The 18512-nt window shown below is 42.0% G+C and overlaps 1 protein-coding gene across 7 annotated transcripts in view; it reads right to left on the bottom strand.

Moving 5' to 3' along the window:
- The window catches only part of SLC25A13 (solute carrier family 25 member 13), a 187487-nt gene that overhangs the window by 44435 nt on the left and 124540 nt on the right, over positions 1-18512 (bottom strand). For all 7 annotated transcript variants that reach the window (XM_053553990.1, XM_053553991.1, XM_053553994.1 and 4 more), the window contains 2 exons: positions 10620-10672; positions 9033-9113 (listed from right to left, as the gene is read on the bottom strand). In XM_053553990.1, coding sequence (XP_053409965.1) covers positions 9033-9113; positions 10620-10672 — 134 coding nt within the window. The remainder of the gene's footprint in view (positions 1-9032; positions 9114-10619; positions 10673-18512) is intronic.

Below are 18512 nucleotides of genomic sequence, written 5' to 3'. Positions count from 1 at the left end.
CCCACACTGTTTATCTCATCCTATTCTTAAGGTGATGAATACATATGGGGCTGTTTATGCTATTCTTAGACACCAAAAAAATAAATGGGGTTTTGGTTTTTTTTTAGAGGTTGGTGCTACTACTGAGTGATCATGGAATACTTTCTTATGAAACATCCTTGATATGTGGGTATTCAAGAGGGGTTACAGCTATGATCCCTAAAGCCTGTCAATTCCGTCACCTCTCCTCCCCACTAATCCCTCGAGTTAATGCCTCTTCATCAGCCAGCTATCTCTAAGTTAATAGTAACATAGCACATAAAGTTACTCCCCTTCCTTGCTAATTCCACAACTACCCTCATCCCTAACACCTTCTAGCCAAGCATCTATTCATTCAATAGATAGGTTTTAAATGTTTTCCACATATTAGGCACAGTGCTAGGCCCAGAACTGTACCAGCAAGACATAGGCCCCGTCCTCTGAGTATACAGATGTCTCAGTTCAGTGTTTACCCAACTGTTAACTCACTGAAATGCAATTAGTTGTCAGCACAAAGTTATAAAGAAAGAGCTTCCTCAGTGGCAAAGCAGTGACCATATTTGACAAACGGCAGATCTTATGCAATACCTGATACAGACCCTAAGCCTTTGAGTCTAGGAGTTGGAGGACAAAAGTAAAGAATAAGTATAAATTAAGAAAATCTTTAATATAGTCTTTCATTTTGCAGAGTATGCAAAAAATTCTCTCAGAGCATATTCCAAATAATAACAGTAATAAAATTTAAGAACAATGTAACTAACTGCTGGATTTTAATGAAACTACAAATGGATTATAAGTATATAAACATTGAAAAATAACAACTTCATTTCTATAGCCTCATTATAATGTATAATGTATCTTGATTACTTGGCATGTGACACAGGAGTGACTTCAGAGAAATTCAACTTAATGACTGAGTCTCACATCATCCTGTATTTGTAAGTAAAATATGTATGCAGGGACTTGCACGGTGACACAAAACTGGTGCCTTAAGAAAACTACGTTGTGAGGCTCTGTTTCCACAGGAAATCCTGGGAAGAGAAAGATCACAAAAGTAAGAATTATTAAATCCACTTTAAGTAATCCACCCCACCAGCTCTGATTGCCACAACATATGTGTTCATTACAGGAGGAGATTTTCTTCCTGGTTTGATATGATTGGGTCTGAAATCTCAAGGGATTTCGAGCTCAATTATCAGGAATCTGGCTCTGAGTATATTTTATGATGAAAGTATTCAGAGCTAAAACCAAACCAGAGCTAAATTCAGAGCTAAAAACAAAATAGTACAAGGGGTTGAAGGCATTTGTAGATGGTTGAAATAAATGGAAATGTTAAGCAAAGTCATTAATAGCTACGTGGGATTGTGACTCAAGGCTGTGCTAAGTCCTGGCACACAAAAATGAGGTTTGCCGATCAACTTTCCTCTTTCAATTATTAAAAGGAAAGCAAAACTGAGCACCTTGCATTAATTATCTGAGGCTGAGGCTGAAAGGTCTTGTTGTTGAGAGAGGGGCCAGGTGGCCAGCAGGAGTATGAAGGGGATTTTGAGGAAGTCAGCACCCTGAGGAAGGGAAACATGGATCAGCAGAGTCAAAAGATGCTCAGAGAGGTGCAAAGTCACTGTGATAGAGACCCAGAGGCCAACTCAAAGATTGGAAGGGGCAGCCAATCCCTAGCTCCGTCTCAATTCTCAAGGCCCTTTAATTTTATTTGTGGATACCCTTAAGGCAAAGCTTCAATCTAGTCATTGCTACTTTAATGAGTTTCTGTTGCTTGCAACCACAAGCAACCAGGAGCAGGAATGGGTTCTAGGATCAGCAACAGACCCTCAGACCACCTATGAGATCTACACAATACTGTTTACTGAATCCCCCAGTGGTAGTTGAAAGACCCTTTGTCACTATTCCTATTAAGAGGTAGAGTCTAATTTCTCTCCTCTTGAATCTGGGCAGTCCCAGCTGGCTTGTCTGACCAAAGAATGCAACAGAAGTGACATTCAAACTTAGGTTATAAGACTTGCAGCTTTGCCTACAACTCTTAAGATGCCTGCTCTCAGAAGGCTCCTTCTCAGAATAAAGCTGCCAATGTGTGAAAAGTCCAAGCTATGCAGAAAAGTCTCAGTTGGTGCCCTGGACAACAGTGCCAGCTGCTCACAGCAGACAGCCAGTGTGACAGCCAGCCACAGAATGAGCCATCTTGGACACCTATCCCACTGAACCTTCAGATGACTCTGCTCCAGCTGCCATATGCTGTCACCATATAAGATCCCAAATGAAAACTTCCCAGTTGAGCCCAGGCAATCCACAGACAGGTGATAATAATATGGTGCTGTCTGCAGCAACTAAGTTTTCGGATGATTTGTTACACAGCAATAGATGATCAGAACACCTCTCTTCTCAATGATGGGGAAATGCTAAAATCATCCCCACTGGAGGCACGCCCTGAGTCTAGGACTGCATACAGCGTGGGCACAGGATGAAATACAAATCCTATTTAGAAGGAAGGATGCTCTGCTCCTCAGCAGAGGAGACCAGTCAGTAAAGACAGACAAATAAGGAGACTCACAAAGCAGATCAGAGATCTCAGGTGCTCCCAAGGCAGCTTAGGTCCTCAACCAGCCATTCCCAAACTCGACTATTTCCTTCCCTTCTCTTGAGGTAAGTGAATAAATATGACATCCTTCTCCATCTAAAATGCCTAACTAAAATAATCACTTTCATAAAACCCGGAATATGTGTCTCAGAAGTTTAAAAGCAGAAATCAGAAAAGGAGGAAGACTAGCACTTAAGTCTGCTTTAATTATTTATTTTTTAAATTATATTATTATAAATATTATCTCATTTAATTTTCGCCACAACTATATAATGTAAGTGTAGTGGATAAAAGATGGTTAAAACATCTCTGCCACGTCCCCCAGAGGTAGCATCTATTTTCCCTGCCATTGAGTCTGGCCTGCACCCTAATTTTAACAAACACACTATGGTTAAATTTATGTACTATAACTTCAAAGGCTGGGCTTCTCACTTTGCTCTCAGAACTAACTTTCACCTTCTTAGAGCCCTACAATATGGTCTGAGGAAGCCCATAGCAGCTATGCCATAGGACCCAGCCTACCCCACTAGCCCCAACCCCAGCTGAGCTCCAAGCTAGCCGGCTGCCACTTGTGTAACTTAGCAGCCTCAGGACTCTAGCTGAAACTATACAAAACACTTAGAAATGTCCCATCATTATGAAAAAGAACAAACTATTATTTTAAGCCACTAAGTTTTGGAGTGGTTGGTTATATGGCAATAGATAGTTGAAAGAGGAAGTTGTTATCCCCATTTTATAGACAAGAAAATAGAGGCTCAGAGAAGATAAATAAGCCATGTAATTCTTGACTCACACCTAGTGGCCCTTGGACTCCAAACTGACTAAAAGCCCATGCTGTTTCCAGTACAATGGATGGCCTCCTCTTAGATATGATTTTTTCCATTAGACATGGCTGTGATTTTGAAAAGAATAAATTTCACAAATAAAAGCATCCCTGTACTGCAATTCTCAAAGCCTAAAATGGTGAGGTTTTAGAAGGAACACTTTTACTTTATAAAATGTTCATCTGCATGCTCTCTGTTCTTGGTGATTTGGGAACCATGGTGTGTATGATCTCTTACGTTCTTGCATGGCGTGGAGAGAAAAATGTCTGATTTTATTGTTAAGGATGAGAGGAGGTTTGACTAACATAAAAGATATAAACGAATCCATTATACCAGATGTGTCATCAACAAACCATGAAGACTTGACAAGATCACTTCTAAGAGCCATTGTAGCTTTACAACTCTTTGATTTAACAAATATTTACAAAGAACCTGCTGGGTACCATGCACTGTCTGTGGTCCTTGGGATATATTAATGAATAAAGTGATCCCTGACCTGTGGAGCTTGCACTTTATGATGACACAGAGAGAAAATAAATGAAAACCAGGATAAATAAGTTATATAGAATGTCTGAAGGTGGTGAGGGCTATTGCAGAGGGCGAAGGAAGTGGGGTGAGGAGAGAGGGAGGAAGGGAAGGCAGGTGGGCTGACAGTAAGGAAGTAGCGAGGGTAAAATGTTTAAATTTCCTCAGTATCAGGTATAAGTTTAAGTTGTAAGACTGAAGAAATGAATGTCATCTATGGAAGAAATCCTAAGTTACCAAAAAGTTGGCTAAATGAATACACTTTTCCAACCGTAAGTATATCCGTATAACATACCCATCAACCCACACCATCTATGGCTGACATACGCTGTAAATGCCACATTCCAACATTTGAAAGTGATACTCCCAAGTATGATTCTTTTCTGACAAGCAAACCACATGAGATGTGCTGATGGGGAAAAAAAAATACAAAGGCATCAATCTGGGAATCATATGAGTGTAGTACGTTAGAATTTAAGGATTCAGAAACATTTACATGGCTTAGGGATACACTCAGTGGTGATACAAAGTAGAAAGATAAGCATGGGAACGAAAATGCCAATTTCAGGACAGGAAGACGAAGGGGGAACAGGACCTGAGACAGGCCCACAAGGCCTCAACCTGCACTTGTGTTGCCATCCTAAGCTACGTGGTAGACACAGGCGTCCTTGTGGTACCTTTGCATTTTCCTCAAACTTCCAAAAGAAAAATTTACTGTAATTGAATAAAAGGTAGCAAAGAGGAAAAAAAAATTGCCTTAAAAATGTATTTGATACATGGCTGGACAAACAGGCATAAGAATATCAGGCATAGTGATGGTGGTCCTGTGTATTTGATCACAGTGATCAGGGGACAGCAATTAATGTTACTCTTGATTCCCTGTTTTTCCCAATGGTATTCTTACCAGTCCTTTTCAAACCAGTGCCATGAGCATATTATTTTTCCCACTTGAAATGAATATAAACTCCAATAAACATATATTTACACACACATACACAAATGCATATGTGTGCCTGCATCACAACGAAAAAGGACCATGGACTTATTATCAAAGGACTGTAGTTCAAAAGAACGTTCACTTGTCTTTCTAAAAATGACCAAACAATGCTATTATTTTCTATCAGTATTCATATAGTTGTTTTATTATTAAATAGGCGCTTTATAAGACAGAGGCTCATATTTTGTCTGTCTCGTGAATCCCAGATTTCTTTTCACGCCAAATAAATTAATCATCATATTTATACTTCTTCCTTGAAATCTGTTGTGGCACCACTTGTATTTCTTTACTGCATTTTTAAGAGCAAAGGATCAAAAGCTAAAGATACCAGACCCCTTAGGATTTCAACCCTCAGTTCCACCAGATGTGTAAAGGACAGTCAATGTACCGGTTTTGCTGAATGGAGGATTGCAACCCACATACCAGACGGAATCACCTATGTTCTTTTTTTCCTAAGTAGCAGCAGCAAAGCAATCACAATAACATACTTGCTGAGAAGATGCCAGTTTATAAATTCACTGGACACAGCCCCTCTCTCCTCTGTCACATTTACTGAGAGTTCACTGTCACTAGCAGATCCTCGGACACATCCCATCAGGGGCTGAGCTTCTGATTCAGGAAGGAGAAGACTGAAAAGTAACAGGAGGGCTGTATGTCTCATGAGAGAAGCCCGGGGGTCCAGGTCTCTGTCAGAACCCCTGCAACTGCTCGCCTCACTTAGAATGCAGAAAAGCAACTTCTGGAGAAAACACAAACCACAAAGAATTCTTTCAGACTTATTAGAGTTTGTAACCCCAGTCTCAGCATCTGGCTTAATCCTGAACTATACTGAATATATCACTACTATTAAATGTGAGTCTATAAACATGCTCAGGAAACTGAATTCAAGATTTTTGAAATTTTTTAAATTGCAAGGTATTAAGGTAGTGCAAATGTTTTTGTTACATAGATACCTTGTATAATGCTTACGTGAGGGCTTTTGGTGTATCTGTCACCAGAATAATGTTCATTATATCCAAGAGGTGAAGTTTTTAATCCCATACCTCTCCCCTACCCTCGCCCCTTTTGGTTCTCAATGCTCTTTCTATCTTTGTGCCTATACATGCCAATCACTTAGCTCTTATGAAGTCAAATTTTTTTTTTATTTTTTTCTTTTAATTAAATCATAGCTGCGTACATTAATGCGATCATGGGGGACCATACACTGGTTTTATAGACCATTTGACACATTTTCCTCACACTGGTTAATATAGCCTTCCTGGCATTTTCTTAGTTATTGTGTTAAGACATTTATATTCTACATTTACTAAGTTTCGCATGTACCCTTGTAAGATGCACCGCAGGTGTAATCCTACCAATCACCCTCCCTCTGCCCATCCTACCTCCTCCCTCCCCTCCCTCTCCCTCTTCCCCATATTCTTAGGTTATAACTGGGTTATAGCTTTCATGTGAAAGCCGTAAATTAGTTTCATAGCAGGGCTGAGTACATTGGATACTTTTTCTTCCATTCTTGTGATACTTTACTAAGAAGAATATGTTCCAGCTCCATCCATGTAAACATGCGAGTTAAAAATAAAGTCAGATACACCCTTTTACATATGTCAATGAAAGAGAAGAATATTTTTAATCTCTTCAGTTATAGGTTTTATTGTATCAAAAATAATAAATTGAGGCAGAGGATAAACTTGATTCCTTTTTAGTTAGTGCCAATGATTTTCCCCCTGTAGATGTACTATCACTTTTGTTTATCTAAAAATATATATAATAAAACAGTTTAGCTAAGCAACGATGAAGCTATGAGGTTACAAAACTCTCCCTAAATATTTTCTTTGCTTTTTGCAGAAAACAGATTACAAAACAGAAAAAAGCCTTGTTCAAAGAAATGAGCAAGTTTGGTTAAGAGTACAAGAGTCAGTCATGTGTACTAATTCTCAGCAATAATGAAGTAAGGTGAGCTCCTTGGGGACTTAAAAGTCAACACCTCGCAATGCTTGGATGAACTGAGACGAGGAACTGCTCATGTGACACAACCTTACAGAACCCTTTGTGTTCCCAAGTGGACAGATGAGGTTGTGGAACCCACTACCGCTTTCTAAGGTGTGTGACTCACTCCAATTACTGGGAAAACTTTGCTAAAGCCTGCAAAGAGGGATGCTGCCGCTACTTAAAAAAACAGATACACAGTGAAAATGAAACCACCCATCCCTCTACGCCGAGATCTAAAGGGATCCGCGTTGTCTGCTACCTACAGGCTTATTCGCCTGAAAATAAACTCTTACTGCTTACAGCAATGACTGAGGGGGAAAAAAGGCTTGGAAGATGAAGACCACTGTCTGCCTGCCTGGGAGATGAAGCGCGGCAAACCTCACTTCACAGATATTTTAAGCAGCTGTAAAGCCCAAGTGGCTCCAATTTTAAGCCTATGTTTAGATCAGGTTTGAAAAGGGCTACAATAACTAGGCACCACTTCTGATGCCAATCTGCTCTGTGTTTGAGATGGGCAACCACATAGGGAAAAACAAGACCACCTACAGATGGCACCTGGACGATAAGTGCCACCACCAATCTCCTCGGCACCCAGATGCATGCGCAGACAGAACGGTCTCATTACAAAGAAAATAACCTCCAGGCACCATGCCATGTTACTTGCCAAAATCTCGAGGAGTGTCACATAATTAATTTTCCATTTTAAACTCTTACAGAAAACTACAGTCACGTCCTTTCAGCAGGTTTAAAACCTAATGTTAAAAAACAAACAAAAATCCCCACCTGACCTACTGAAATGCCCTACTGAATCCTGGGACCCACAAGAATTTGAAGGACTAGGCTAGATACAAGCCTATGGATACACTTATTTAAAAATGAGAAAATCTAGTTACCCAAATGGAAACTACAGAGTTGTTTCAAGTGAAGAGTACTTACTAGAAAGGGCAGTTTCTGCATCTTCTAATATTCTCTTTGATTATTATTGTGTGCCTTTTTTATTTAGGACATTAAAGGCTCCCTTTTTTTCTATCCTGAATGCTCCTAAAGTTACAGAACAAGGGGATCCTGCCTGGCCGTCTCTGACAGGTCAGTGATCAAACAGAGCTGAGCAGTCGCCAGATTCCACCCAGCTCTTCAGAACTACCAGGAGCTAAGTCTTAGCTCTCACTTCCTACAAGGAACCAGCATGCAGTGTTAGAACAATAAGCCCTTTCCATGCAAACATTTAATATTCTTGTGTTTGCCCAACTTTTAAACTCAAAGATTTTTAAGAAAAAAGTTATTTTATGAATACTATTTCCTACCCAGAGCAAGCCTATTAAAAAAAAAAAAAGTGATCTTGTCTTTCTTATAAGAAACAAGTCTAGATGAAATATATACCAATATTGTATTGCCCGAGCGATCAAAGCCTGTTTATGTAATCAACCCTACTTTTAAATAGCACCCGTCTTTGTATAAAAGAATTTCATTTGCTTAAAGTATTTACGTTCACACGAACAAACTAGTACATGAGATAAAATGAGACACAATGTTTGGCTGAGCTTTGGAACAAGACGCAGGATGTTCATCTACACAAAGCAGCCATCATTCCAAGCGTCTCAGACAATGCACAGCACACTCAGCCAGTGATCTCCCAGAAGCACTGGAAGCTTGAAGAGTTGCTACCACTCAGAAGGCAAAGCAAAGCACAGAGCTTTGGCTGCTGACTTCAAAGACAAATTCCAGCCCCTGACCCAGCACAGGTGCCATGAGGAAAGAGTGCACTAACAATTAACTTCAGAAAAGGTTATGTAGCCAAGATTTTTCACAGGCCAAACACTTCTGCCACAAATGACTTCTATTGCAGAACCAACCGCAAGCAGTGACGAATTTAACAGGCATGACTTAACAGGCAGTCAGATCAGGAACATTTACCCGTCCACCTCAGGAATGGTTCTCCTGTCTAGGAAAAGCCGAGGGGCCCTAGTAGACTCTGCCCTTGTGCAGGATCTGTGGTCAAACAGAAGCCTTAGTCCACACGTGTGACCATGACAGTGATATGTGTGTGAAACAAGTCTTTTCAATATAGGGAGCTCCAAAGGGTACTTACACAGCCTCCAGCAAGAATTTCTGCTGCAAGTGGGACCGAACCATCTTTGTGCATAAATTTATCCCTCACAAAATCATTCACCTTAAAGAAAAATATTTATAGAAGCTGATGAAAAATATAGAGAAAGTCATTAAACACATAAATATGCAACTGTCAGTATACTTTCTTTTTTGTCAGTCTATAATCATAACAGATCAAAATATTTGAGAAGTACCCTTAATAGCATACATGCACTTTTGAAAAAAATTTTAAAAAGTATCCCTGTTGTTTCAGAAAGGAAAATGAAAAGATAAATGGCTTAGCCGAAAATCCAAATATTGCATAAGGAGGGAAACATACTGATAATAGAGACAAATAAAAACATGCATTTTAGAACTTAAAAACTATTTTATAAAGTTTGATTACAAATCACTTTCAACTTTTCCAATAAGATTTAATCTAAAACAGTACTCATCACGAGGACAGATTTTTTATAACAGCTTAGTAGAAATTCAATATCTAAAAATTCCTTAAGGATTCTTAAAGAATATCAATTGCATTAATTAAGTATAATATTCTTCAAATGGTATATACTACAAGAAATTTTAAGGACTATCACATGTTTTTAGCAGATATAGGCCTGAGAAGATTAGCTATGTCAAGGTCACATAATAAAATAGTAAAAGAATTGCAAGGCTGCGTGGCCCAATCTAAAACTGGAGTTTAACCTTCTGGAATTTTATGGCCTTGGTGATGGACACGCAACATCTATCCATCCCATAAACACTTAAAAGGAGTCTTAACCATCTGTCAAATGTGAGTCAGGTACTGCGCAAACCATTGGATAAAGAATCAGCTTCCACTAGAACTAAGATCTTTCAACATCTGGTTTTGGCAAAGCTCATAAATATACCCTAAATATGAATTCTGTAAAACAACAGGTGTCACTGAAAGAATACCTGCGTTTTTTTTTGAGACAGTCTCAAGCTATTGCTCTGGGTAGAGTGCTTTGGCGTCATAGCTCACAGCAACCTCCAACTCTTCGGCTCCAGTAATCTTTTTGCCTCAGTGTTTTCTATTTCAGTACAGACTGGGTCTCACGTTTGCTCAGGCTAGTATCGAACTTGTGAGCTCAAGATATCCACCTGCCTTGGCCTCCCAGAGTGCTAGGATTACAGGCATGAGCCACCACGCCTGGACAAAAGAATACCTGTTTTATAGCCAGAAAAATCTGATTTTGAATCCTAGTTTTCCCACTCCTGAATCATATGAACACAGGTAGGCAACCTTTCCTTATTGTGCACTGTGATTCATGCTTTGAGAACACATTTCAAGAGCCTAACGTAGTATACACTGAAGGAAACTGAGTCACTGTTGCCGATGACCAACAACAGTGATGGCAGTAATCACCAAAAGCCTTCAAATTTACTGCCACATTTTTGAATGTTCAGTGTTAAATGGGGAATAAAGAAAAGTTGTGGGTGGTGAGTGCCCCTGCCTTCAGCACTTCTGGGGAAACCCAACTTGCTGCTTCATATAAGAATACCTGCTAGATTCTTGAGAACGTGCAAACTCCCTGAATAAGAAGCACCAGCTCAAAAGACTTACTGTAAGTTTTATGGCCTTCTCCGGGGCAACTCCCAATAGCTGTGGCAAAAGACCTAAAAATGAACACAAAACAGAAGTATATTAAATGAATCAGCATTAACTGAACAAATCAACAGCTCTACAGAAGGGATCACCACTTAAAAACTGGGTAATCTTTGTTATAATTTTCTGCTATTACTTTTGATGAAAATATTTGAAATGTAACATTTAAGTACTAACTTCCAGCAGCCCCATCAGGCCCAAGTAAATTCCCTCTCACATTCTGGATTGTTTAATGTTAGATAAATCAGCAGTATTAGTGACGTAGGAAATCTTGCTATCCCATGAGAGCTTGTTCTCTTCCTTCTGGTCTTCTAAATCAGTGGCTTTACTAAATATATCTATGTTTTTCTGTCTTCCTCATCCCCTCAAAGTGCTCACAGTTTAGCTATTCATTCAGTAACAACCATAACTTAGTGACCGGCACAAGACAACAGGGCTCTAGCTTGGAGAGACTCACCTGGAAGAGAGGAGACCTTTCTGGAGAAGTGGCAATTGAGGAAAAATTTATTCAAAGAAAGGCAGCAGACCTGGCAGAGACAGCAGACAAGTCTGCTCAAAAATAAGGGAGAACATCTGTGTGCCCCCAGGAGACAGGGGCACGGGGAGGGTGGCACAGGTGCGGGCCAGATGCCCCAGCCACACTGCAGGCCAGGATTCTGGGCCTGATTGAGTCTAAGTTAGATGAGAAGCGATTAGAGGGTCCTAAGCAGGGAAGTGATGTGCTAATTCATGTTTTCAAAAGACCACTCCAGCTGCGGGGTGGCAAACAGACAAGACACCCTGGCATTGCCTGTGTGTGTCTTAGGAGAGAAACCAAGAGAGGAAGAAAAACCAGGTTTGAAGTGTATTGCTTGGTTTCTTAGCATAAAACTTGGGTAGAGATAAGGACTCCTGTGGAAGGTGACTAGTGCAGCGTGACAAGTGAGGAGCTCTGTTTCAGACAGTCAGGGTGAGTGGGAATGCAGCACCGTAAAGGGCACAGGTGAGCAGGGAGGGACAATTTGGGGAAAGGCAGAACAGCAGCGGACCTGCATCCATTTCATTTGTTCTAAGAAGTTAAAAAAAAGTCAAAGACAATTGTCTTTTCCTGGAAACACGCATTCGACTACCCCTGATGGTGGGGACGTGGTGTAACCTGTGTCACATCGCTGTCCTCAACAGGGGTTTCATGGTGCTACCTCTCGTCCAGAAGTACACTTTTCTAATTCATCTATGCGGGAAGGTCCACTCGGAACCTCTGCTGAAGGATCAGCCTGGCCTAGACTGTCTTCCTAAGAGGCATCCTGAGGCAAGGTCATTGGCTCGAGGGCTGCATCTATCTAACCTATAGGTGTTGTACTGAGCAGCACAAGGTTTCAACCATGTCGAACAACTTATGGACCCAAGGAGCACCAGGCCTCTTTCTGACTCGCAGCAAACTGTCGCAGTGGGGTGAGGCTCATCTTTAGACAAGACCCGTGCGTCCAATCCCACCCTGCTCTGAGGCCAAAGCCTCAGTGAGGACAAGTGCCAGATTTCATTTTTGTTGCTCTGTTGACATCCTCACAATAGAGGAAGGTCTCTCTTTGCTCATGGCTTAACGAAAAGGGGAACTACACAGGCCAAGAGAGCTTTGTGTTCTAGGAAAAATGGGATTAAACCCAGTTCACTGTGGAACTGAACAAGGATGAGGACGCTGATACTAACAGAAATTCTTTTTAAAAGCAGTTATGTAACATTTATTATGTTCCAGGGACCACATCAAGTACCTCATTAACTCATTTAATCCTCATAACTACCCTATGCAGAGGCAATAGGGCATACAGAGATTAAATGATTTGTTCCAAATGACACACATGGGATGTGCCCAGACTGGGATTCAGCCCTTAGCCCTCTTACTCAAAAGGCTGTATAGATACCTTTAAAAAGACCTTCTATAGACATCATACATGCAACTCCATCATGCGTTCACTTCTATAATCTGTTATTACATATAAATCTGCATATAAATCTCATCTGTTCACTTCTATAATCTCCCAGGATCCCATAAAATTTGAGTTTGCCATCCCTTCTTTAGGCAGCTGTATTTTCTGAGCCTGCTTCACCCCCAGGGCCACAAGCTGACTGGACAATGGGAAGACACCTAAAAAGTATGTGGCTGATAAGTCAGCTCAGCCCCTGAGATCTACTGCCTGGTACTGAAAGTGGAGCTAGCCAATCAGCATCCTTCTCTGGGAGCATGCGTGGGGGTCGTTAGCACAGAGGCACAACTGAAAAGCTGCCATGGGTGGAACAGAGAAAGCAGCCAGCTGGAAGCCATGCCTGTGTGCAAGCCACGAGGAAGCAGAAACCACGAGTAAGTACAGGAAGTGGGTTGGTGGAGAGCAGAGAATGTGGAGGAAAAGGAAAGGAGACACCTACGAGAGTGAATGCACAGCCCAAGGGAGGTACCCAGGACAGAGGGCAGCATTGCCTGCCTCTGGTCCCTGTGAGGCCAGGCTCTGGGGCAGGTGACTCCTGGGATCCCTATGAGATCTCTCTCTCTGTCATAAACACTCACCCCAAAGCCCCCACTACATTCTCACCAGTATAAGTGGAGCTGTGCTTTGTACTCTAAATGAGAGCTGAAGCAGCACATACCAGAAAACAGGAGAATGGAACTATCTAGGCAAATGACATTCTTATTCAAAGCAAATGTTCTCTCTGAAACTACACTCACTACCCTAGCTTATTAATCTTGTAGTAAGATACCTACAATACGAGAAGAAAGGCTTGGTTATTATCTAACGAAAGTACGACATTAATTTCTACTAGTAATATTTGGACATGCACCTGTTTAAACTACATCTTACCATTTGAAATTTACAATCTCATTATTAAACTGTAGACCTAAACTATGAATGGGTTGAAAGCACTGTGATTTAAATGATGACCTTTTGTCTCCATAACTACCCATGACAGTGTTTTTAAATGCCTAATAAAAAACAGCCCATACAGCCACATTACTATAGTGTTGGATACAATCCCTTTAGCCAGCCTTTCAAGCTATGGAGATGTCCCTTTCTCACCATAAACTTAGTGATGTATTGGGAACAGCAAAAGACAAGAGAAAAGCATGTATTTAAGACTAAAAAGAAGGTAACACATACTTATTTGTTCAGCATTTACTCAATGCTTTCTCTGTACGGCTGATACCAGGAGGCATTGGGATGAACAAACCCATGAAGATTGGTGCCTCTGCCTCAAGAAGTTCAGAGATTAGAGGGAAAGGGAACCCTAGTTGTCCTCAGGCACCTGCAAAAGGACAAACTACCTAAAGACAGCATCTGTGTACCAGATCCCCTGTGTACCAGAGGCATCGAGTGGAGAACATAGTGGAGAGAAGCAGTCCTTCCACAGGCAAGAGAGACTGGCCGTGGGGCTTCATGGGTGAGCAGAGGTTCACTAGAGAGAAAAGACGAGAGCAGAATGGAGGGCAAAGGAGTCCAGGCAGAGGAAAGCACACAAAGGCTTATAACATGTCCACACTCAGGGCGCTAGGGACTGTGGTTGGATCACAGGTGACCTTACGATAATAGCAGTGAAAATGACAACTGCCAGTACCTGGGGGGACTTAACTATGAATTAGCACATTTAATCCACATACCCACCTTACTCAGTTACTATTTTTATCTCTAATAATCTAAGAAGAAACTAAGGCCAACTTCAAGGGAGCAACCCACAAAGCTCAGCTGTTAGATGGGGGTAGTGGGGCTCCACCCTGGGGGCTGGCCCCAGTCTCTGTGCTCTTACCTGGTATACAGCACCATTTCTCTCCCAGGCCACATGAAAAAGCATGGACCAAATGCTATACATGCATGGGGTGGCTTTCAGAATAACCAGTAAGTCCTGAAAAGTAAAAAGTTCTAGGGGCAGGTAAAGGGCAGCTGGCACAGGCACAGACCCAAGGCAGAAAGAACAATTATGAGGTTAAAGAAATACAATCAAAGGCCCCGAGTTTCAATATATTAAATGAACAACTTAAATTCTGTAAGAATAAAACCTAGCACATATCCAGTCCTAACAGCTAGGCCCGATGTTGGCACTTGGCGGCAGGGGATAAGAATCATTGTTGTATTGACTACCCTGGCTAACTAGGAAAACAAAGGCAGCTGTGGGTTATAATCTGAGCTCCACTGCAGACGTGGGCCTTGACACCATCAGTCTTGGGTAAATGCTCTTTGGGAGGGGCCATAATCCATGGCATAATAAAAAGTCACAGAGGTGGGAATTCCAATAACCCTCTTTATACCTTGACCTCAGACGGAGGAAGGTAACATGGCCCCGTGATGCCTAAAGCTGCCAGTCTAGTTAAGGCACTTCATCACCATCACACTTAAGTTTCAAGTACATGTATGTCTGACATCCAGGTAACTCAGAAGAAAAGTTGGGTTTCTAATATAAGATGTTTCTGTTGGGTTCTGGAAATTCATTTCAGCCATCTGAAACAGGATGGATGTGTGTGTTGTTTCTAACTTGTCAAAACAGCAGTCCATTTTCCAACTGCCTCAAGTGAAATTTATTAGTGTGGTTAGTTTTCTAATCTTCTCTTTTTAGTTCAGCTCCATCAGCACATATGGCAATGCTTCCTTGGCAGCTTTACTTTACCAGAAGGCTGCTAATGTGAGAAAAGATTTACAGGGTACAGTATTAATGTAGTATTTTGTCTTCAAATTTCATGGCTTGGAGATACAAACCACACTGTCCCCAATGAATCCAGTCTCTTGTGTGACCCAATGAGCAGAGCTGGAGGTATGGAGACTGAGCCCTGTTAGGAACCTCCAACTCAAGCTTCACATAGCATCCCCCAGGGAGGCTCCTGGGAGCGATGCAAGATTAGAGAGGGAGACTATGCTCTTAAGAACCTGTTAGAGATACAACTCTAGAAGTTCAGAGCTGCAAGCAACTAGGAAGGAAACATTACTAATGTTGGTCTGATTAAAGCTGCTTATTTCCATCAGCTTGCCAGCAAATGAACAGCCCAGGGCATGAGCACTGGAGGTAGACGGACCTGTGCTGGAAACCTAGGTCTGTACCTCTTCCATGCTGAGTGGTCTTGGGTAAGTTATTCTTTGAAGTCTAGGTTCCTCATTGGTAAAACAAGGATACAAATAACTATCCATTGGTTTACTTTGGGGTTTTTTGTTGTTGTTGTTTTTGGTTTTTAGAGACAGTCTCACTTTATTGCCCTAGGTAGAGTGCTGTGACGTCACAGCTCACAGCAACCTCCAACTTCTGGGCTTAGGCGATTTTCTTGCCTCAGCCTCCTGAGTAGCTGGGACTATAGGACTCCTGGCTATTTTGTTGTTGTTGTTGTTGCAATTTGGCTGGGGCCGGGTTCGAACCCACCACCCTCAGTATATGGGGCCGGCATCCTACCCACAGGCACAGCCCGGTTTGCCTTGTTAATTAAATGAGCTAATGTATACAAAGAGTCAGACACTATTTCACCACCTATGTTCCAAAAGTATAATCCGTCCTTCTACCTACCTTTTCAAGGCATATCCTTGATTTCTTTTCTTGTCTATGAGAGGCAATTCAGCCTGAATAATGTTCACAGTTCAGAATTAGGTAAGGAGTATCATGCTGGCCCCATGACATTATGCCTGTCTCAGAAGAGCTGTCCACAGCTAGTGAGCACATCTGATCTGAGGGCGTCTATGGGCCCCGCTAACTTTAGCCAAAGATAGGGAAGTGGCACAGATATAATAACACATCTTCAGCTGTGTTTTTAAGATTAAATAAAATCTTTTAGTTAGAAACTTAAGCATTTCTCAACCTCTGCTCTTAAGCAACTTTTCAGTGTAGTTTCCACCAGGTGGTAGAAGAGCCAAGTGATTCAAAGCACGGGGTTTGGCGCTAGGCTGAAGGGCTACAGCTCTGACTTCACTCCTTGTGGGCTGTGTGATCTGAGCAAGTCACCTGATCTCTTTGTACCTTAGTTTCTTATCTGTAGAATGGGAATAACCATGATACCATCTCCTTGTTTAGTGGTGGAGATGAAATGAGTTAATATATACAAAGTCTTCAGGCCAGTGCCAAGCACACAGTAAGCACCACAGAGATGGATTTTCATTGTCACTGTTACCTGTTTGTTCTTATCTTCATCATGACCTTCATGGAGAGAGGAATCTAGAGAAGCTAAGTAGCTTATCCTCAGTTGCTGATTTTTTAGTGCCTACCCAGCAGCACTCAGAATTGAATTCAAGCCCACCACCTCTCTCAAATCAGGGCTCTATTCCCCTTAATTCTCTGCTTATCCATTTTCCACTAATGCACTTACTGCTCCCATTTTTTTCTCAGCCCTAGAAAGGCATTTCCTCTAGCCTAGATTACTCTGAAACTTTTCTGTGGCCCTTCAGCTCATGGTGGGCCAACAGCTTGCACTGACTAGCCCTTTCAGGAAACAAAAGAATGTGACCACTGTAGCAGGCACCCGCATTGTGGCCCCTGCCTCCAGGTCACAAACATCAGGCTGAATGTCAGGCTGTAGGTTATCATCTGGTGAACGAGTAGGGGATATACTGGAAGCAGACGCAGGGAAAGCAGAGCAGGCTGCCGGACCACTGTAACCCGACCCAGCCAGGGTTCCAAAGAACCGAGCTGGGCAAGACCAGCAGGACAGTGGCAGGTGAGGGGCCCATGGACAAAGAAGAAGCCTGGTCACTAAGGCGGCAGTGCAGACAAGAGTAAGTTCAAGAGTGGCCACACTGGCCCTGAGAAAGGTAGCTGAGAGCACATAAAATGGGGCAGAGGGCATTCAGCACAGAGAAGTGGAGCTTCTTAGGGGAAATTAATTTATCAGACACCCCTAAATCCTGTAGCTAAAGCCACAGCCAGCATTACTGTGCTATCTGGTTTCAATCTGGAAGCAACTCCTCAGAGGTTAAATTCTTACCCTCCTGACCTCACAGTTGAGACCAGGACACTTGCCCCCATCTTCCCTGAGACTCCCCTCTGCTTTCAACATCAGATTAACCTCATTCTGGAGCTGTCAGCCTTACAGCTTTATTCTGGCTCCCATTTCCATGCTCTTCTCTCTTCACTGTTCATGCATCACCCCCCACCCCCCTCAACTCGGCCATCTGCTTTTGACTCTCCCTGGTCCTGGGCATGAGGTATTTCCACCTTCCTCACTACACTACCCCCTTTCAAAGCTTCCACACAGCCCAGGTTTCCACAGGCTCTTTGGGCTGCTACCCCAAGGGGGCTGTACAGTGGAGCTGGGGAAACGGCCGGGGCAATAGCAGAAACAGAAGATTTAAACACCTCTCCATCTGAATAACCTGTTTTACCCAGAATTTCAAGCGTCATCTGTTACCTCAGCTATGGCTCGGGAGGCCTTTGGAAGTCTAAGTGTTAAAACATAAAATGAGTGATATGAGCTCAGACTAGAAAAACTTCATTTCTTCTGACTCCTCTACTTTCCAGCTTTCTAGAAGTGAAGATCATTGGGAAAAGGGATCACATACTTCTCTTTTAGTTTTTAATCCTAGTACATGACAACTTTCAGGGTCCTGGTTATCTTTTCTCCTGAGTAAACGATTTCCCCCTGCTGAGGTTTAATCTATTTCCCTTGTTTCAGTCTCACCAACGATAGACAGTGGTGGTTGTAATTGATCATTCCTGAGGCATGTTAACCAATTCACTCATTAACCTTCTTTTCTCTAGGATACGTATTAAGTCCATCTTTTTATCATCTTTTCCCATTTTCTGAGCTCATCATTGTCCTCGTCCGGCCCTCTCAAGCCTCCAACAAGACTCAAGACCACCTGACTTTGGGTTTGTGTTACCTCTGCCTTCCATCGTAATATCCTGTGCTCACTGCAGTTG

The sequence above is a fragment of the Nycticebus coucang genome, chromosome 11, assembly GCF_027406575.1.
Source record: "Nycticebus coucang isolate mNycCou1 chromosome 11, mNycCou1.pri, whole genome shotgun sequence".
NCBI lineage: Eukaryota > Metazoa > Chordata > Mammalia > Primates > Lorisidae > Nycticebus > Nycticebus coucang.
The sequence above is the reverse complement of the archived record's forward strand: the minus strand, read 5'-3'. Positions and strand labels throughout refer to the sequence as shown.